We start from the raw sequence: 22,693 nt of genomic DNA, 5'->3' as shown, positions 1-22,693 counted from the left end.
GGTTCTAGTTCTCATCAACATGTATAGTATAATCACTCATACTGTACAGTACCGTGAGGGTTCTAGTTCTCATCAACATGTATAGTATAATCACTCATACTGTACAGTACCGTGAGGGTTCTAGTTCTCATACAACATGTATAGTATAATCACTCATACTGTACAGTACCGTGAGGGTTCTAGTTCTCATCAACATGTATAGTATAATCACTCATACTGTACAGTACTGTGAGGGTTCTAGTTCTCATCAACATGTATAGTATAATCACTCATACTGTACAGTACTGTGAGGGTTCTAGTTCTCATCAACATGTATAGTATAATCACTCATACTGTACAGTACTGTGAGGGTTCTAGTTCTCATCAACATGTCTAGTATAATCACTCATACCGTACAGTACTGTGAGGGTTCTAGTTCTCATCAACATGTATAGTATAATCACTCATACTGTACAGTACTGTGAGGGTTCTAGTTCTCATCAACATGTATAGTATAATCACTCATACTGTACAGTACTGTGAGGGTTCTAGTTCTCATCAACATGTATAGTATAATCACTCATACTGTACAGTACTGTGAGGGTTCTAGTTCTCATCAACATGTGTAGTATAATCACTCATACTGTACAGTACTGTGAGGGTTCTAGTTCTCATCAACATGTATAGTATAATCACTCATACTGTACAGTACTGTGAGGGTTCTAGTTCTCATCAACATGTATAGTATAATCACTCATACTGTACAGTACCGTGAGGGTTCTAGTTCTCATCAACATGTCTAGTATAATCACTCATACTGTACAGTACCGTGAGGGTTCTAGTTCTCATCAACATGTACAGTATAATCACTCATACTGTACAGTACCGTGAGGGTTCTAGTTCTCATCAACATGTATAGTATAATCACTCATACTGTACAGTACCGTGAGGGTTCTAGTTCTCATCAACATGTATAGTATAATCACTCATACTGTACAGTACCGTGAGGGTTCTAGTTCTCATCAACATGTATAGTATAATCACTCATACTGTACAGTACTGTGAGGGTTCTAGTTCTCATCAACATGTATAGTATAATCACTCATACTGTACAGTACTGTGAGGGTTCTAGTTCTCATCAACATGTACAGTATAATCACTCATACTGTACAGTACTGTGAGGGTTCTAGTTCTCATCAACATGTATAGTATAATCACTCATACTGTACAGTACTGTGAGGGTTCTAGTTCTCATCAACATGTATAGTATAATCACTCATACTGTACAGTACTGTGAGGGTTCTAGTTCTCATCAACATGTATAGTATAATCACTCATACTGTACAGTACTGTGAGGGTTCTAGTTCTCATCAACATGTATAGTATAATCACTCATACTGTATAGTACTGTGAGGGTTCTAGTTCTCATCAACATGTATAGTATAATCACTCATACTGTACAGTACTGTGAGGGTTCTAGTTCTCATCAACATGTCTAGTATAATCACTCCTACTTTACAGTACCGTGAGGGTTCTAGTTCTCATCAACATGTCTAGTATAATCACTCATACTGTACAGTACCGTGAGGGTTCTAGTTCTCATCAACATGTATAGTATAATCACTCATACTGTACAGTACTGTGAGGGTTCTAGTTCTCATCAACATGTCTAGTATAATCACTCATACTGTACAGTACTGTGAGGGTTCTAGTTCTCATCAACATGTCTAGTATAATCACTCATACTGTACAGTACTGTGAGGGTTGTAGTTCTCATCAACATGTATAATATAATCACTCATACTGTACAGTACTGTGAGGGTTCTAGTTCTCATCAACATGTATAGTATAATCACTCATACTGCACAGTACTGTGAGGGTTCTAGTTCTCATCAACATGTATAGTATAATCACTCATACTGTACAGTACTGTGAGGGTTCTAGTTCTCATCAACATGTATAGTTTAATCACTCATACTTTACAGTACCGTGAGGGTTCCAGTTTTCATCAACATGTATAGTATAATCACTCATACTTTACAGTACCGTGAGGGTTCCAGTTTTCCCTCTCTCCTGCATTTGGCCATATATTCTCATCAACATCACATCTTATGTCTTCTCTGGCGATGCATCTTGGAAAGTATCTTCTGGAAGGCCTAATCCAACCCTGCAGTCTTCAGGAGAAGTGTCTCCACACCCCGCATTCAAGGCATCCATTAAGGACATCTGGTCATATGGATGGTGGTCATAAACCTTCCACTTCCACGCAGAGAAAAACTCCTCTATGGGATTTAGGAAGGGGGAGTATGGAGGCAGTCTATGACCGCAGCAGAGTGGTGGAATTCCACATTATCCCACACAACAACAAAGGTAGGGGAGTTTCTTGCCCCTCTCTCCTCTGCTGGCACAAGTCGATTATGCAGGTCATCCAGAAAATAAATGAGCTCCTCTGTATTGTAGGGGCCAATGAGTGGTTTGTGTAACAGCAAAGCATCACTGGACAGTGCTGCACACATTGTGATGTTAGCTCCTCTGGACTGGGACATCCAGGTTGAATCCGGCTTCATCCACAAAGATTAATGTATCTGCAGTTTGCCTGGCTTCCATCTCCATTAATCTCTAAAATCCAGTAAATCCACAGTCTTACAGTACTTTACATTATGCATAGCTGTGTACAGTTTGTACCCTGTTTGGTTACTGAACAGACATCTGACCTGGACATATTGATACCGGAGTTCTTTCACACGTTCACAGTTTCTCTCAAAGGGTACAGTGTACAACTGCTTCATCCTTATTTTATGTTTCTCTAGGACTCTGGCAATTGTTGTTCTGCTGACCGTATTCACATTCCCAAAAGTGATATTGTCTGCCAGCACTCTGTCCCAAATTACCCGCAGTATTATTACATTGTTGCCAATTACGATGTCAACGATGGCAATTTCCTGCCCATCTGATAATATTCTGCCACTCCCTCCTGTGGGAGGCAACCTTTGGATCCTACTGAAAAACACAAAATAATCAATATATTTCAAAATGGCAGTACATTTGAAAATGTGAACATACTGTATTGTACTATAATATGTAGTTCAATTATCATTGAAGGATGCACATCTCCTGTTGTTTTACCGGAAAATTCGTACTGTTAATGCAACTGTTGAACGCTGCAGATTTGGTTGCACCCTTAAACCAGCCTCTCTCAAAAAGAGACCAGGGTTTACAACATGGTCAATAATTGTGGCCCTTATCTCATCAGGGACCACCGCTCTTGGTCTTCCTCTCCCTCTCCCTGACACTATTCTTTCCCCACCAACCTGTCTTCCTTGATCCATGTTTCCAAACTAAATCGTTCTGAAGCCGTCCTCTTTTGTCTGTTTGGTAACGAGACTAAGAACAGGACACTTGGGTAGACTTCCAGCTGAAATTGCAATCAGCTGTGTTTGGAATGATTAAATATTCTGCTGAGATTTTCTATATGTTTCAATCTGGTTACTGCAGAAATGCACGACATTTGCCATCATTCTGTTTTGAATGTGTTTTTAACCGTTTTGGAAACAGTGTGTCAGCATTTAAAAACATGTGCGGTAAATATATAGTTTTGCAAGTGGTGGAGTATGAATGGAGTATGAATGAGAAAAGAATTTATGGATTTCGGAGAATGTGGTCATTGAATGCATTTTGTGTGAAAGCAATGACAAATTATTCACAGTTTGGTCCATATACACTTCTATTTCGCTGACTGTGTGAAGAGTTTTGACAATGTGACTTCAGTTTTGACCAATGCACTTTAGCAATTGAAAAAAACTGTAATGCGCACGCACACGCACACACACACACACACACACACACCCACACACACTGAGTATACCAAACATTAAAAACACCTTCCTAATACTGAGTTTCACCCCCCCTCCTTTTTGCCCTCAGAACAGCCTCAATTCGTCGGGGCATGGATTACAAGGTGTCAAAAGCGTTCCACAGGGATGCTGGCCCATGTTGATTCCAATGCTTCCCACAGTTGTGTCAAGTTGGTTGGATGTCTTTTGTGTGGTGGACCTTTCTTGATAGACACAGGAAACTGTTGTCTCAGGGCTTAAAAGGCTTACAAGTCCTTATTTAACCTGTCTCCTTCCCTTCATCTACACTGATTGAAGTGGATATAACAAGTGGCATCACTAAGGGATCATAGCTATCACCTGGATATTCTCTCTCTCGTCCAGCCAAACCGACATGACAGCCTTCTCAAAAAGCATATTGAGTCATTCCTGTGGTATTAGGTTTGCGGTAGAGAGAACATATTTTATGACCATATTATTCACTCCCAGCCACTATAATAGTATTCGCTGTTCTTGACCAACATGTCTGGTTGGTTGGGTTAATGTCAGGGGTCACTAAACTGTTCTCATGGGAAAACCCTTGTCATCTTTGACCCTGAGCAAAGGAAGCACAGTAAAGTACAGACAGATGGTGGTGACTGGGCTAAGGCAGTATATTTCAAAAAGTATTGATACATTTGATATCCATGCAATATCCATACCTCAATCTGTTTATCTGATGGCACCTTTCTATTCTGCCTTAGTGACGTTAGAAAGAACTCACTGTTTCCAGCTAAGTCAACCTCCAGCTACAAACCCCCCAGTCAGTCGGTGACTGCTCAGCACGAACACCTATCTGTCCCCTTCCATAGTCCCCGGGGGCAGACAGACAGGACTAGACCCACTGGAGCATTATATATATATACATAATGCTCCAGTATATATATATATTTCTCTCTCTCTCTCTCTCTCTCTCTCTCTCTCTCTCTCTCTCTCTCTCGACAGAAATGATTAATACTTTATAAGACTCCATGTTCCACAGCACAGCAGCAGACACCAACTCACAGAGATAAAAGGAGAGCAAGACTAAGGATGTTGATGTTCCAGTAGGACAAAGGGGCATAATTAGATTATCTGAAGCATTTCCACCCATTCCTTCTCACCCTGTCTTAGAGGGATACTGCTCCTACACAATTCTAAGGTCTATTGAACCATGTCCCCTCCCTCACAACCCTCGTTCCATGGACACACATTAATCCCAATAGCCCTAATGCTGAAATGCTATGACAACTCCAGTGCCACTTCCTCTCTCCCTCTCTCCCTTTCTCTCTCTGTCTCCCTTTCTTTCTCTATATGTCTATCTCCCTCTCTCCATACCTGATTAAAGTTATATTCGACGTGCTTCAACTAAATATACAGTAGTAACCATAAAGCGCATTACTATAGCCCCTGTGCTACAGGACTAACCATTCCAGGCACGAAGACTCACACGTCAGTAGACACAGGAGCTGCCTGCTTATCCCCCCCCCCCACGAGGGAAGGAGAGAAACAAAGGCTAGAGATGTGCTGTTAGAATCAAGAAAGACAGATACAAGAGAACATACTGAACAAGAAAAAGTGAATGAATGAAAGAACACATCCTATAGACAGTCACAAAGTATTGATTTGACCTTCCACATGAATAGAGATAATTTGATATATTGCTTTGGGGACATATTTAATGATAATGATAACCCTATACCAGGGATACTCAAACCAGAGCCTCAAGGTTAGCAATGCTGCTGCTTTTCTTCTTTCCCTGGAAGTAAAGTAAAGACTCAATCAGTCCCTCGTTAGAGGGTAAGACTTGACAACCAGCAATGCTACCGACCTCGAGGCCACATAACACCCTCTTTACATATAATCTTTGAAAGATAGTCAAGTGCTGCATGTGGGACATAATCACCTTTAAATGAGGAAACTAAGCAGCCATTTTGATGCTAACCACTAGTGGCTTGACCTTCATCATTACACATGACTATGGGGTCTGTTATCACACAATACACTTGGAAGACACAGCTCCTCCCTGCATAGCCACGGGATGTAGGGGGCGCTGAGGGGGCTGCAGCACTCCCTGCTTATAGTGGTACTCCATACAAACACTCAGCACATGAATACATGACATCTAGCTGTCCACACTCCCCCTCCATTTATATGTAAATAGATGTGCTAGCTGTGTGTGTCGTTTCATGTTTTTATGTATCACTGGTTTAAAACACTGTATGTGCGTAATGATGACAGGTATGTGTGTGTGAGCAAATACATTAGTCCACGGGCGGGAGCAGAGGTGTGTGTGGTTTGTGGGTGATGACGTGAGCTAGAAAAGTGTGTGTGTGTCTACTGACGTGTGAGTCTTCGTGCCTGGAATGGTTAGTCCTGTAGCGCAGGGCCTTTAGTGATACACTTAAGAAGTATATTTATGTTGACAAGGGTTTCATGATTACTACTGTATATTTAGTTGAGGCACGTCGAATATAACTTTAATCAGGTATGTGGATCCAGAGGAAAGAAGAGAAGACAGAGAGAAAGAGAAGGAGAGAAAGAGGAGAGAAAGAGAAAGAGAGAAAGGGAAAGCAAGACAGCGTAGGAGAGAGAGAAAGAGAAAACAGAGAGAGAGCGAGAGACAGAGGAAGTGGCACTGGAGTTGTCATAGCATTTCAGCATTAGGGCTATTGGGATTAATGTGTGTGTCCATGGAACGAGGGTTGTGAGGGAGGGGACATGGTTCAATAGACCTTAGAATTGTGTAGGAGCAGTATCTCTCTAAGACAGGGGGAGAAGGCATGAGTGGGAATGTTTACGGGTTAAGCGTTAAGGGTTAAGGGTTAGGGGTTAGTGATAATAGGATTTAGAATTTCGGTCCCCACAAGGATAGTAAAACAATGAGCTAGGGGTCTCCTCCCAGTCTCCAGGTCTGTCTGATTGAACGTCAGCTCTCTGTGAAATTTATTGACTGTGGCCAGTCTACACTACTGGTCAAAAGTTTTAGAACACCTACTCATTCAAGAGTTTTTCTTTATTTTTACTATTTTGTACATTGTACAATAATAGTGAAAACATCAAAACAAGAAATAACACATTTGGAGTTATGTAGTAACCAAAAAAAGAGTTAAACAAATCAAAATATATTTTATATTTGAATTTCTTCAAATAGCCACCCTTTGCCTTGATGACAGCTTTGCATACTCGTAGCATTCTCTCAACCAGCTTCATGAGGTAGTCACCTGGAATGCATTTCAATTAATGGGTATGCCTTCTTAAAAGTTCATTTGTGGAATTTCTTTCCTTCTTAATACGATTGAGCCAATCAGTTGTGTTTTGACAAGGTAGTAGGGGCATACAGAACATAGCCCTATTTGGTAAAATACCAAGTCCATATTATGACAAGAACAGCTCAAATAAGCAATGAGAAACAACAGCCCATCCTTACTTTAAGACTTGAAGGTCAGTCAATACGAATATTTCAAGAACTTTGAAAGTTTCTTTAACCTGTTATGGATAGGGGGCAGTATTTTCACGGCTGGATAAAAAACGTACCCGATTTAATCTGATTATTACTCCTGCCCAGAAACTAAAATATGCATATAATTATTAGCTTTGGATAGAAAACACTCCAAAGTTTCTAAAACTGTTTGAATGGTGTCTGTGAGTATAACAGAACTCATTTGGCAGGCCAAAACATGAGAAGATTCTGTTCAGGAAGTACCCTGTCTGACCATTTCTTGCCCTTCTTTATTATCTGCACGATACGACACCATGATTTTATTCTATCGTCTCTGAACGGATTCAACGACTCCCGGTCGGAATATTATCGCTTTTTTACGATTTTAAACAGCGGTTGACATGCTTCGAAGTACGGTAATGAAATATTTAGAAATCTTTTGTCACGAAATGCGCCATGCGCATGACCCTTATTTACCATTGGGATAGTGTCTTGAACGCACGAACAAAACGGCGCTGTTGGAACATAACTATGGATTATTTTGGACCAAACCATCATTTGTTATTGAAGTAGAAGTCCTGGGAGTGCATTCTGATGAAGAATACCAAAGGTAATCAAACTTTTCTAATAGTAAATCGGAGTTTGGTGAAGGCTAAACTTGCTGGGTGTCTAAATAGCTAGCCCTGTAATGCCGGGCTATCTACTGAGAATATTGTAAAATGTGCTTTCACCGAAAAGCTATTTTAAAATCGGACATATCGAGTGCATAGAGGAGTTCTGTATCTATAATTCTTAAAATAATTGTTATGTTTTTTGTGAACGTTTATCGTGAGTAATTTAGTAATTTGGATATTGGAGCAGGTGTTCCGCTAGCGGAACGTCTAGATGTAAGAGGTTTTAAGTACAGTCGTAAAAAAACATCAAGCGCTATGATGAAACTGGCTCTCATGAGGACCGCCACAGGAAAGGAAGACCCAGAGTTACCTCTGCTGCAGAGGATAAGTTCATTAGAGTTACCAGTCTCAGAAATTGCAGCCCAAATAAATGCTTCACAGAGTTCAACTAACATACACATCTCAACATCAACTGTTCAGAGGAGACTGTGTGAATCAGGCCTTCATGGTCGAATTACTGCAAAGAAACCACTACTAAAGGACACCAATAATAAGAATACACCTGCTTGGGCCAAGAAACACGAGCAATGGACATTAGACTGGTGGAAATCTGTCCTTTGGTCAGGAGTCCAAATTGGAGATTTTTGGTTCCAACTGCCATGTCCTTGTGAGACGCATGTGGATGAATGGATGATCTCCACATGTGTATTTCCCACCGTGTAGCATGGAGGAGGCGGTGTTATGGCATGGGGCTTCTTTGCTGGTGACACCGTCTGTGATTCATTTAGAATTCAAGGCATACTTAACCAGCATGGCTACCACAGCATTCTGCAGTGATATGCCATCCCATCTGGTTTGAACTTAGTGGGACTATCATTTGTTTTTCAACAGGACAATGACCCAACACACATCCAGGCTGTGTAAGGGCTATTTTGCCAATAAGGAGAGTGATGAAGTGCTGCATCAGATGACCTGGCCTCCACAACCCCCCGACCTCAACCCATTTGAGATGGTTTGGGGTGAGTTGGACCGCAGAGTGAAGGAAATGCAGCCAACAAGTGCTCAGCATGTGTGGGAACTCAAACTGTTGGAAAAGCAATCCAGGTGAAGCTCGTTGAGAGAATGCAAAGCTGTCATCAAGGGTGGCTACTTTGAAGAAACTAAAATATATTTTCATTTGTTTAACACTTTTTTGGTTACTACATGATTCCATGTGTTATTTCAGCATATGTGATCAGCATATGTGGGAACTGAAGCTGGTTGAGAGAATGCAAAGAGTGTGCAAAGCTGTCATCAAGGCAAGGGTGGCTATTTGAAGAATCTTAAATAATACTAATAGGCCCCTTCTTCAACACAAGTCATAATTTGCAACAAGATATCACAGTCTCATGTCATTTCTTGACGTCCTTGGACAAACATCTATTTTTGCCTAGTAACTCACTTCATTTCATTCTGATTGGTTAAGGTTTGGGATAGGGTTAAAATAGGAACAACTCTAGGGTTAAGATCAGGCAATAATTCCGATTGGTTAACAGTTCAGGCATTCATTCTGATTGGTTAAGTTAAGGATTAAGGTTTGGGATAGGGTTAAAACAGAGAAACACCTCCAGGTTAAGTTTAGCCATTAATTAAGACTGGCCTTGCTAACTCATGGTGGATGGATGGCTCAGTGGTCAAAGCAGTGAGCTCCAACTCCATAGACTGCTGGTTTAATCCCAGCTCCTGGCACTTGTTTTGAGTTGTTGTTTTTTTTGCCCGTAGTGGACAGTTTTGACGCCACATTTCTACTTGAATCTGGAGTGATCTCTCTGGTCATAATATAGCATAGTGCCCATCAATACAGATCAGCCTGTAGATATAAGATATGAGACATTTACTTATATGACGCATCAGCTGCTTGATACTGTAAAGGTTAACTCGATGTAAACTGGTAGAGATTGGGGTTAGGGGGTTTCCAATCCAGTGCTCCCCTATATTTCAACCTGGACTCAGGGGTACACGTAACATAGTAAATGTAAACCAGGGACACACCAATTATGATATGTTACGTTTCGTATGGTATGCATTAATTTGTGGATGTCCATCATCCATTTTGTATGATATGTTACGATTTACAGTTCAAACAATATGTTACGAATTTGCAAAACGTATGACATTCCAATTTGTTGTGCCTAACATTAGCTAGGTGGTTAACACTAACGTTAGCTCGGTGGCTATCGTTAGCTAGGCTAGGGGTTAGGGGTAAGTTTAGGGTTAGGGGAAGGATTAGCTAACATGCTAAGTAGTTGCCAAAGTAGCTAAAAAAGTAGTGAGTTTCTAATTAGCTAAAATGCTAAAGTTGTCTGTGATGAGATTCAAACACACAACCTTTGGGTTGCTAGACGTTTGTGTTTTACGCCTACCCATCCACCCCGACCAACCACCTTACTTTAGTCTAATGTAGCCATACCAAACATAACATATCATACTAATATGGGTGTCCCGGATATATGTTTACTATGCTACATCTAGTCTATGAGATCAGGCTGTGTAATTCACTGCAAATGCATGTTTATTGTGTGATTGTTTAGAAAACAAAAGCAGGTCTGTTAGAATGTGTATGTCATCAGGTATATGCACTTATGTGTGTGTGTGCCTGTGTGCGTTTGTGCGTGTACATGTGTGCCTGCGTGCGTGAGTCTGTGTGCCCTATGTCTCCTTACCCAGTATAGCCAGCACAGTGTTGTCCTTCAGCACCTCCATGGACCCGGAGCAGACAAAGTAGATGGCCTGCAGGGCGTCTCCCTGGCGGATGAGGAACTCTCCCGGGGCGCAAAACGATGTCTTGATGATGAGGGACAGGGATCGCAGACACCCCCTACTGGCCGACTCAAACAGCGGCAGCTGCAGCAGCTCCTTATTCAGGTGCATGGCAATGTCCGCCCTCAACTCGTCTGGGAAGTCCTTCAACAACTAGAGCGAGTGGGGGATGAGAAAGAGAGAATAAAAGATGAGAGATAGAGTTTGGACAGAGAGGATCGACAGGTGAGAGAGAAAGTTGAAGAGGTAGAACAGGGGGAGGAAAGAGAGGCAGAACAACTTATTGAATTGAGAGAAGATTCAATACAGGAGAAATTACATTTTTAACCAACAGGAGTATTGGGAACATGAAAAGAATCCCAGATTGAGAGAGAGAGAGAGAAAGGGAAAGAGCGGGAGCGAGGCGCGCGAGACAGTGGCAGCATAGTAGTCAGAGAGGGACTGCTTAGTCCACTGTTGTTATAACCCACCTCGCTGACGTCGATGCCATTGTTAACAGACCAGGTTGTCTGGAAGCACTCCAGCATACGTTGCTCCAGGGCCTTGGGCAGGCGGTGGACCCTGATGAAGTCCTTCAGGTCCTTGGTACGGGTGTGGTAGAGGGAGCGCCGAGAGTACATCCTCTGGATGATGGCGGTCACGTTACCAAACACCACTGCGTGCATCAGGGCTGGGGGCAAAGGGACAGGGAGAGGTTAGTGTGTGTGTGTGTGTGTGTGTGTGTGTGTGTGTGTGTGTGTGTGTGTGTGTGTGTGTGTGTGTGTGTGTGTGTGTGTGTGTGTGTGTGTGTGTGTGTGTGTGTGTGTGTGTGTGCGTGAGTGTGTGTTCAACGTAAGAATCAGTAATAGATAATACTTAATGATACAACAGAAAATAGTTTCACATACAAGATACAGATACCAGATGGACAACAATCATCTGCTCCAATTCCAGAGAGATCAGACAGTAATCTGTTACAGTCATACTGTATCTACAGAAGGTGCATTGCTCATGTAACAGTGTTGCTTCCGTCCCTCTCCTCGCCCTAACCTGGGCTTCAACCAGGGACCCTCTGAACACATCAACAACTGCCGCCCACGAAGCACCATTACCTTACCTAACAACTACTTCAAGGTCTCAGAGCAAGGAACGCCATGGTTCGAAATGACACTGGCGCGCTCCGCTAACTAGCTAGCCACACCGGTTACACTCACAGCGTTCAATAGCATACCCCTGCCAAAATAGAGGTCTAATCGCACTGCCTCTCTCTCTCTCCCTCTGATTTTCTTTCTTATCTCTTTCTTTCCTGCTTCTCCTTCTCTCTGTGTGTCTGATTACGGCTCCCCTCTTTCTACCACCCCCTCTTCCATCTCTCTCTCTCATCCACACACACACGCACACACTTTTGTTTTACTATCCTTGTGGGGACCAAAACATTTATTCCCTTTCAAAATCATATTTTCCCTAACCCTAACCCTAACACTAAACCTAATCCCAACCTTAATTCTAACCCTAACCCTAAACCTAACCCCTAAGCCTAAAATAGCCTTTTTACTTGTAGGGTCTGGAGAAATGTTCCTTGTTTTACTGTCCTTGTGAGGACTTCTGGTCCCCACAAGGATAGTAAAACCAAACCACACACACTGCACTGATGGCACAGAACACTTTGACTCTGCGTGATTGTGTGGGTAGTTGCTTTTGGAGGTTTGCAAGGATGGGTGTGTGTGTCTCCACAACAGTGACTGAGGTTGAGAGTGTGTGTAAGTCTGATAGAAGGGGCCACTAACAAGGGTGCTGTGATTGTGTGTACATGGATGGTTAAATATCAGAGCCAACTGAAGCAGACACATTGAAGGGGCTCGTTCTCAGAACTCTCTCCTGACCGATTAGATCAGTGAGTACCTCAGTCCTATGATCCTGGATGGTCTTATCATTCTTATTGTGTAACAGTCTGGTTCTGGGTAGACAGGTTGTTGTTTCTCCCTGTGAGGATGAAGCTCTCTAATGTTCTCCATCTGTCTGGCACATCGCCACGGTTACCTGAAGGACTATAGCCAGCTTATCTGTATTTAAACCGTGTTTAAACTTCAACTCTCCAGGCAAAGCAGGTTAAATATGCCTATTTCGACATGCTCTAATGAGACAGTTTTGGGCAGGATGTATGAATGTTTTGTGCTGTGTTTGTGTGCGCACACATTAAATGTGTATGGATGTGTTACTTTCAGTGTTGAGCAGTGTCTTTTTTAAGTGTATGAATCTGTGTCTGTGTTGACACTAGAGAGTGTGTTAATGTGTGGATGGCATTTCAGCTGTCAGCTGGCCGGGACAGTAATGGCACAGTGCTATGCTCTGGTGACAAGCCTGTGTGTGTGTGTGTGTGTGTGTGTGTGTGTGTGTGTGTGTGTGTGTGTGTAGCCTCCACACTTAATTTCAGCACTTTAATTGCACTGAAGCCTGAGAATATGCCCTCCTCCTCTTTCTCACGAAACAGACCTTTACTGCCCCCCTCTTATTGAAGAAGCACCAGACTGGACATCTGGAATGGGGTCAATTTGTTACACCACCCTGCCTGCGTGTTGAATGGCACCATATTTCCTATATTGTGCACCTTTGACCAGAGCCCATAGGGATGGTTCAAAGTAGTGGACTATGTGGAATAGGGTGCCATTTGGGACACATACATAGACATACACCACTCTCAAGTTACATCAATGAAAGTTGTTCCATTTGCAAGAAGACCAGGGGAAGGCAGGTTACTGCGAACACATTACTGTTTTTTCATCTGAGCTATAATATGCAGACAGTTTCCATTTGAACCATTTATTATGAACTAGTCTGACAGGCATGAACTAAAATGAACCAACCAACTCCAAAATGCGACAAGGAGTGGGCTTGATCACTGTGATGTGGCCTCATGGGAGATGTAGTCTCAGGATCAGTGGGGAACTGTAAGGGCCTTCAGCGCAAAAGGATTCATAACGATTTATAAAATTATTTATATTTTTGTATTTAAATTTAGTTGTAATTTCTTTTTAATCTTTTCTACAATGTAAATGACATTCTTATTTAATTTATTCAGTTTGTGTTAGAGAGGGAACGGTTAACACTGAAGATAAACAAAATCCAATTAGGATTGTTCTTTGGTGGTCTCTGGGGAGAAAAATCTAGCTAACCATTGGCTAGGCCTTCAGAAGCTAGGAATGCATCTGCATTCAACTGTATTAGGGCAGAATTTTGGAGTGACAGAGAAATCAACCAATCACATTTTGTAATGGGTGGGACAGTTTTTTTCTACTTCCGCCATCACGAAGGCCTAGACAAGTCACTGCTGAGCGCAAGCGGTATCCTAGTTTTAGTTTCTTTTTTTTAGGGGGGGGAGTAGATCAGTTTTAATATTGCAGATAGAGTTGAAGTCGGAAGTTTACATACACTTAGGTTGGAGTCATTAAAACTCGTTTTTCAACCACTCCACACATTACTTGTTAACAAACTATAGTTTTGGCAAGTCGGTTAGGACATCTACTTTGTGCATGACAGAGGTAACTTTTCCAACAATTGTTTACAGACAAATTATTTCACTTATAATTCACTGTATCACAATTCCAGTGGGTCAGAAGTTTACATACACTAAGTTGACTGTGCCTTTAAACAGCTTGGAAAATTCCAGAAAATTATGTCATGGCTTTAGAAGCTTCTGAAAGGCTAATTGACATCACTTGAGTCAATTGGAGGTGTACCTGTGGATGTATTTCAAGGCCTACCTCCAAACTCAGTGCCTCTTTGCTTGACATCATGGGAAAATCAAAAGAAATCAGCCAAGACCTCAGAAAAATAATTGTATACCTCCACAAGTCTGGATCATCCTTGGGAGCAATTTCCAAATGCCTGAAGGTACCATGTTCATCTGTACAAACAATAGTAATCAAGTATAAACACCATGGGACCACACAACCGTCATACCGCTCCTAGAGATGAATGTACTTTGGTGCAAAAAGTGCAAATCAATCCCAGAACAACAGCAAAGGAACTTGTGAAGATGCTGGAGGAAACAGGTACAAAAGTATCTATATCCACAGTAAAACGAGTCCTATATCAACATAACCTGAAAGGCCGCTCAGCAAGGAAGAAGCCACTGCTCCAAAACCGCCATAAAAAAGCCAGACTACGGTTTACAACTGCACATGGGGACAAAGATCGTACTTTTTGGAGAAATGTCCTCTGGTATGATGAAACAAAAATATAACTGTTTGGCCAGTGACCATCATTATGTTTGAAGGAAAAAGGGGGAGGCTTGGAAGCTGAAGAACACCATCCCAACAGTGAAGCACGGGGGTGGAAGCATCATGTTGTGGGGGTGCTTTGCTGCAGGAGGGACTGGTGCACTTCACAAAATAGATGGCATCATGAGGGAGGAAAATGATGTGGCTATATTGAAGCAACATCTCAAGACATCAGTCAGGAGTTAAAGCTTGGTCGCAAATGGGTCTTCCAAATGGACAATGACCCCAAGCATACTTCCAAAGTTGTGGAAAAATGGCTTAAAGACAACAAAGTCAAGGCATTGGAGTGGCGTCACAAAGCCCTGACCTCAATCCTATAGAACATTTGTGGGCAGAACTGAAAAAGCGTGTGCGAGCAAGGAGGCCTGCAAACCTGACTCAGTTACACCAACTCTGTCAGGAGGAATGGGCCAAAATTCACCCAACATATTGTGGGAAGCTAGTGGAAGGCTACCCGAAACATTTGACCCAAGTTAAACAATTTAAAGGCAATGCTACCAAATACTAATTGAGTGTATGTAAACTTCTGACCCACTGGGAATGTGATGAATGAAATAAAAGCTGAACTAAATCATTCTCTCAACTATTATTCTGACATTTCACATTCTTAAAATAAAGTGGTGATCCTAACTGACCTAAGACAGGGTATTTTTACTAGGATTAAATGTCAGGAATTGTGAAAATGGAGTTTAAATGTATTTGGCTAATGTGTATGCAAACTTCCGACTTCAAACTAGACACTCTAATGTACTTGTCTTCTTGCTCAGTTGTGCACCGGGACCTCCTAGTCCTCTTTCTATTCTGGTTAGAGCCAGTTTGAGGCGGTTCTGTGAAGGGAGTAGTACACAGCGTTGTACGAGATCTTCAGTTTCTTGGCAATCTCTCGCATGGAATAGCCTTCATTTCTCAGAACAAGAATAGACTGACGAGTTTCAGAAGAAAGTTCTTTGTTTCTGGCCATTTTGAGCCTGTAATCAAACCCACAAATGCTCATGCTCGAGATATTCAACTAGTCTAAAGAAGGCCACGTTTTATTGCTTCTTTAAATCAGAACAACAATTTTCAGCTATGCTAACATAATTGCAAAAGGGTTTTCTAATGATCAATTAGCTAACCCAAGTTTATAATTTTAAAAGGCTAACACAATGAGCCATTGGAACACAGGAGTGATAGTTGCTGATAATGGGCCTCTGTTTGCCTATGTAGATATTCCATAAAAAATCTGCCGTTTCCAGCTAACAATAGTCATTTACAACATTAACAATGTCTACACTGTATTTCTGATCAACTTGATGTTATTTTAATGGACAAAAAATGTGCTTTTCTTTCAAAATCAAGGACATTTCTAAGTGACCCCAAACCTTTGAATGGTAGTGTATATTTCCACACTATGAAGTTGGATTAGTACTGTGAAATTGTGAAAATAAATGTCAATGCCGTTTTAGTGAAATAATTGTTTGAAAAGTCTGCCTGAAATTCAGCCAGCCTATTTTGGTGGGATGGAGTTTTGGCCTGCCAGGCATCCTCATAAGTTAATAGACCAATAACAAAGAAAAAAGTTCCAAACCAGCTAGTTTTCAATTTTCCCTTCCCCACTCAGACCACTCCCAGACAGAAATTCTTGCTTGAGAAATTGCTCTTTGCTAAGATGCTATTTTTGTACATTTTTGACCATTTTAATAAAAACATTTTTACCCAGATGTTAAAGGCTGCATTGGACCTTTAATGTCGCCCTTCAAGATGAACTTTAAAAGTGAAGTTTAAGATGATCATCATTTGGTGAGTGGCAGTGGCACCCGCTTGCTGTTAGGTATCTCTTTGAAAATAATGCGTGTGAAACATTGTTGCATTTAACCTTTACATCACCGGTTACTTTGTGTGCTGAACAAGATAAAATATGTTTGCAATGGGAAGTAATAGCTGTACATTTCGATTTGGAAATGCTTAATGGTTGTGTTTTTGTTATTATCGCAGGGGCCTACTGGATTATTGTGAACGGGCTGTTTTTACAGTAGGCTATGCTGTGTGTGACTGCTCTCTTTCTATTGGCCGTGTCTATGTGATGTACAAAAAGTGTTCTCTCCTACACAGAGCGTGCAGATTACGGTCGCTTTCCATTCAGCACCACGAGCCTTTTACCTTTGATGTGTCACTGTTGTCATCGCTAGGCTATTGGTGATAGTGATAGTGATGGTGTTAGGCTACCGTAGGTTGTTTAAACTGTTGTCATCGCTAGGCTATTGGTGATAGTGATAGTGATGGTGTTAGGCTACCGTAGGTTGTTTAAACTGTTGTCATCGCTAGGCTATTGGTGATAGTGATAGTGATGGTGTTAGGCTACCGTAGGTTGTTTAAACTGTTGTTGTTGTTGTTGTTGCTCGTCGCATTATTCCATGCAGGGCGTGTGCGTGACAGCCCAATGCGTGGTTCAGGCCTGTATGATTAATTCATGATGTCATCAAAAAGCATTGCTACTCAAATCACATTTTAATTGTCACATGCTTCGTAAACAATAGATGTAGACTGACAGTGAAATGCTTATTTACGGGCCCTTCCCAACAATGCAAATAAAGAATAATAAAAAATTATAATAATAGAAAAAAAATGGTAACACAAGGAATAAATACAAAATGAGCAATGATAGCTTGGCAAAATACACGGGGTAACAGTACCGAGTTGAGGTGCAGGGGTACAAGGAAATGGAGGTACATATGTACAGTGCATTCGGAAGGTATTCAGACCCTTTGACTTTTTCCACATTTTGTTTAAGTTCAGTCTTATTCTAAAATGTAGGAAATAGTTTTTTTTTACCTCATCAATCTACACACAATACCCCATACTGACAAAGCAAAATCTGGTTTTTAGACATTTTTGCAAATGTATTTAAAACATAAAACAGAAAGTTCACATTTACACAAGTATTCAGACCCTTTACTCAGTACTTTGTTGAAGCAACTTTGGCAGCGATTACAGCCTCGACTCTTCTTGAGTACGACGCTACAAGCTTGGCACACCTGTACTTGGGGAGCTTCTCCCATTCTTCTCTGCAGATCCTCTCAAGCTCTGTCAGGTTAGATGGGGAGAGTTGCTGCACAGCTATTTTCAGGTATCTCCAGAGATTATCAAATGGGTTCAAGTCCGGGCTCTGGCTGGGCCACTCAAGGACATTGTCGTGAAGCCACTCATGCGTTGTCTTGGCTGTGTGCTTAGGGTCGTTGTCCTGTTGGAAGGTGAACCTTCGCCCCAGTTTGAGGTCCTGAGCGCTCTGGAGCAGGTTCCCTCCATTTAAGAATGATGGAGGCTACTGTGTTCTTGGGGACCTTCAATGCTGCAGAATTGTTTTGGTACCCTTCCCCAGACCTGTGCGTCGACACAATGCCTACTGACAATACATTCGACCTCATGGCTTGGGTTTTGCTCTGACATGCACGGTCAACTGTGGGACCTTATATAGACAGGTGTGTGCCTTTCCAAATCATGTCCAATTAATTCAATTTACCACAGGTGGACTCCAATCAAGTTGTAGAAACATCTCAAGGATGATCAATGGAAACAGGACGCAACTGAGCTCAATTGCGAGTCTCATAGCAAAGGGTCTGAATACTTATGTAAATAAGGTATCTGTTTTTTATTTTTAATACATGTGCAAAAATGACTGCAAAAACTGTTTTCACTTTTCATTATGGTGTATTGTGTGTAGACTGATGAGGAAAAATAATTATTTGATCCATTTTAGAATAAACAAACAAAATGTGGAAAACGTCAAGGGGTCTGAATACTTTCCAACTGCACTATACATCTACAGTTAAAGTGGGAAGTTTACATACATCTTAGCCAAATACATTTAAACTCAGTTTTCACAATTCCTGACATTTAATCCTAGTAAAAATACCCTGTCTTAGGTCAGTTAGGATCACTACTTTATTTTAAGAATGTGACATGTTAGAATAATAGTAGAGAGAATGATTTTTTTCAGTTTTTATTTCATTAATCACATTCCCAGTGGGTCAGAAGGTTACATACACTCAATTCATATTTGGTAGCATTGCCTTTAAATTCTTTAATTTGGGTAAAATGTTTTGGGTAGCCTTTCACAAGCTTCCCACAATATATTGGGTGAATTTTGGCCCATTCCTCCTGACAGAGCTGGTGTAACTGAGTCAGGTTTGTAGGCGTCCTTGCTCAGTTCTGTCCACAAATGTTCTACAGGATTGAGGCCAGAGCTTTGTGATGGCCACTCTAATACCTTGACTCTGTTGTCCTTAAACCATTTTGCCACAACTTTTTAAGCATGCTTGGGGTCATTGTCCATTTGGAAGACCAATTAGCGACCAAGCTTTAACTTCCTGACTGATGTCTTGAGATGTTGCTTCAATATATCCACATCATTTTCCTCCCTCATGATGCCATCTATTTTGTGAAGTGCACCAGTCCCTCCTGCAGCAAAGTACCCCCACAACACGATGCTGCCACCACCGTGCTTCACGGTTGGGATGCTGTTCTTCAGCTTGCAAGCTTCCCCCTTTTTCCTCCAAATATAATGATGGTCATTATGGCCAAACAGTTATATTTTTGTTTCATCATACCAGAGGACATTTCTCCAAAAAGTACGATATTTGTCCCCATGTGCAGTTGTAAACCGTAGTCTGGCTTTTTTATGGCGGTTTTGGAGCAGTGGCTTCTTCCTTGAGCGGCCTTTCAGGTTATGTCGGGTGGCAGACCAGGGGGTTTGGTCAAGATGTTTACATAGATCAGACACGGACAGAGTATGATTCGCTCGGTTTCAAGGGTGTTTATTAAATAAGCTCTGTCGGGGAGGGGTCATCAGTGCAACGTCTGTCTCCCTTCTCGATAGGGCATCCGCGTTTCCATGCTTCGCCCCTGACCTGTGCACAACAGAAAAAGAGAAGCGTTGAAGGGACAAGAACCACCTGGTGACCTGATCGTTTGTGTCCTTTCCCCTGGCCATCCAGACCAGGGGAGCATGGTCTTGGACCAGGGTGAAGTGGGTACCTAGCAGGTAATACTTGAGAGTGTCTAGCGCCCACTTCACCGCTAGACACTCTTTTGCCATGACAGAGTATTTATTTTCCCTAGGCATCAGCTTTTGGCTGATGTACATGATGGGGTGCTACTCCCCCTCGTGTACCTGGGACAGAACGGCCCCTAATCCCATATCACATGCGTCCATCTGGACCACCATCGGCACCTGGAAATCGGGCGTTACGAGAATCGGATGGGAGCACAGCGCTTCCTTCAGACTGTTGAACGCCGCTTCTGTCTTGTCCGTCCATTTCACTGTTTTCGGGAGGTGGGCCCTGGTTAGATCGGTGAGGGGGGAAGCTATAGCCGCGAAGTTGGGGATAAACCAGCTATAGTATCCTGCCAGTCCTAGGAAGGACTTGACCTGTGTCTTGGTGCGTGGAACGGGCCAGTCACACACCGCGTGAACCTTCCTCTCCTGAGGCTTGACGTTCCCTCGTCCGATCAAATACCCCAGGTTCTCCACCTCCTCGAACCCTAGCTTGCATTTCTTGGGTTTTGCGGTCAACCCGGCTTGTCTGAGAGCGTCCAGCACCGCCTGAAGGCGCGTCAGGTGCTCTTCCCAAACTTGGCTGTGGATGATGATATCATCCAGGTATGCCGCTGCGTACTGCTAGTGGGGTCGAAGCACTCTGTTCATCAGCTGTTGGAATGTGGGCGGGGCTCCGTGGAGACCAAACGGGAGCACCCGGTACTGATACAACCCGTCTGGTGTCGAAAACGCCGTCTTCTCCGTTTACCGATCGACGAGCTCCCTGAGCTCTTGCTTCTGGGCCGGGTTGAGGTCCTCATTGCTCAGGACCTCCACTGGTACCGTTGGCGTCCTGGGTCCCGACCATAACACGGCCAAGGCTGTCCTCTTGTGCCACTTCTTCAACAGGTTCTGTTGGGGTTTCCGTCTCCCCGGTTGCCGTACACGGTAATTGACAGGTCCCAGCTTCTCGATCACCTCGTATGGTCCGTGCCATGTTGCCAGGAACTTACTTTCGGCCATGGGGATCAAGACCAACACGCTGTCTCCCACCTGGAATTCTCGGGGCTGGGCTCCCCGATTGTAAACCTGGGCTTGGGCGCGTTGGGCCTTCTCCATATGTTCCCTCAAGACTGGCCATATTGCTGTCATCCACTCCCGCATCGTCTCCACGTGCTCTACCACGCTGTGTAAGGGGGGGACGGTTGGGCTTCCCACACCTCCTTGGCGAGGTCCAGTAGGCCGCGTGGCCTCCTCCCATAGAGGAGTTCGAACGGGGAAAACTTAGGGGAGGATTGGGGTACTTCTCAGATTGAGAACATTAGGTGGGGTAGTAGCGGGTCCCAGTTCTTCCCATCCTGCTCGATGACCTTCCGCAGCATCTGTTTGAGCGTTTTATTAAAGCACTTGACGAGCACATCCATCTGCGGGTGAAAAACGGAGGTCCGGATCTGCTTGATCTGCAGGAGGGCACACAACTCTTTCATAAGGCGGGACATACACTCCGTACCTTGGTCTGTCAGGATCTCGTTCGGGATGTCTACCCGGCTAAAGTGGTGGAACATCTCCCTGGCGTTTCCCTTGGACACCGCCGCCCGTAGGAGAATAGCCTCGGGATACCGGGTGGCATAGTCCACTATTACCAAGATGTACCTGTGTCCTCGTGCAGTCTTTACCAGGGGTCCCACTATGTCCATGGCGATGCATTCAAAGGGCACCCCGATTATTGGCAGGGGGACCAGAGGGTTTCGGAAGTGTGCTTTCGGGGCAGTGAATTGACATTCCGGGCAGCTGCGACAGTAGTCTTCCACGGTCCTCCTCATCCCGGGCCAGTGGAACCAGGTGGCGATCCGTTCCCGGGTCTTCTCCATTCCCAGGTGCGACCCCAACAGGTGGGTGTGGGCCAGCTGAAGAACGGTTCCTACGTACCGTCGGGGCAGCAACAATACCTCTCGAAGTTCCCCTTGTTGGCGCGACACCTGATACAAAAGGTTATTCTTAATTTGGAAATAGGGGTATCGCCAGTCACTCATCCCCGGAAGTAGCTGTCCATCCACCGCTATCACTTGGGCGGCGGCAGCTTTCAAATTCGGATCCTCCCACTGGGCCGTCCCGAATTGTCCCCTCAGTTGGCCCCCCACGGTGGTCTTGACTGGCCCCTCGAAATCGAGGAGGGGGAGGCTGGGCTCCTCTTCCAGTGGTTCCCCAGGGGGTTCGGGTTCCGGCTTCCCCTCCAACTCCGGACCCGTAGAGTCAGGTTGGTTAACCAGTGGCTTCCGGGCTGCACAGGCGATGGGTCGACCCCGCTCTCTTCTTCAGCCGGCTCATACTTTCTTCCTCAACTCGTGCCCCCATAGAGCCATGAACAGCGGACAATCCCGTCCCACTAGGAGAGGTACCGGCAGCTCTGGTACTGCATCATCTGACAGCTCCCTTGTGGCGTCACGATGTTGGTCCATATGGTGGGATACCATTTTGTGTCACCATGAACACAGGAAATGGACATCTCCCTACCCCATTCGGTCTCCTGGTTCAGCAAGCGTAACCATGCTTCCGGAGTCTTATAGCGCTTCCGTGTCGTGTCCGTCAACCTTCACCGGGACCATGGGTGCAGTTGACTCGTGGTGCGCCCAACAGGAGGTGACATAGTTCACTGCGTGACCCACCTCGCCTCTGGGGCTAGCTGATGGCATCGACTCCTCTCGAGCCGGGCAATTCCAGGCAATGTGCCCCCG

The 22,693-nt window shown here is 43.5% G+C and overlaps 1 protein-coding gene across 1 annotated transcript in view; it reads right to left on the bottom strand.

Moving 5' to 3' along the window:
- LOC115161491 (potassium voltage-gated channel subfamily H member 8-like) overlaps positions 1-22,693 on the bottom strand; it is a 68,268-nt gene that overhangs the window by 12,647 nt on the left and 32,928 nt on the right. The window contains exons 8-9 of the mRNA XM_029712471.1: positions 11,156-11,355; positions 10,589-10,838 (exon numbers count right to left, since the gene is read on the bottom strand). Of these exons, the coding sequence (XP_029568331.1) occupies positions 10,589-10,838; positions 11,156-11,355 (450 nt within the window). The remainder of the gene's footprint in view (positions 1-10,588; positions 10,839-11,155; positions 11,356-22,693) is intronic.

The sequence above is a fragment of the Salmo trutta genome, chromosome 24 (genome assembly GCF_901001165.1).
Source record: "Salmo trutta chromosome 24, fSalTru1.1, whole genome shotgun sequence".
Lineage (NCBI taxonomy): Eukaryota > Metazoa > Chordata > Actinopteri > Salmoniformes > Salmonidae > Salmo > Salmo trutta.
This window is presented reverse-complemented; position numbering and strand designations above follow the sequence as displayed.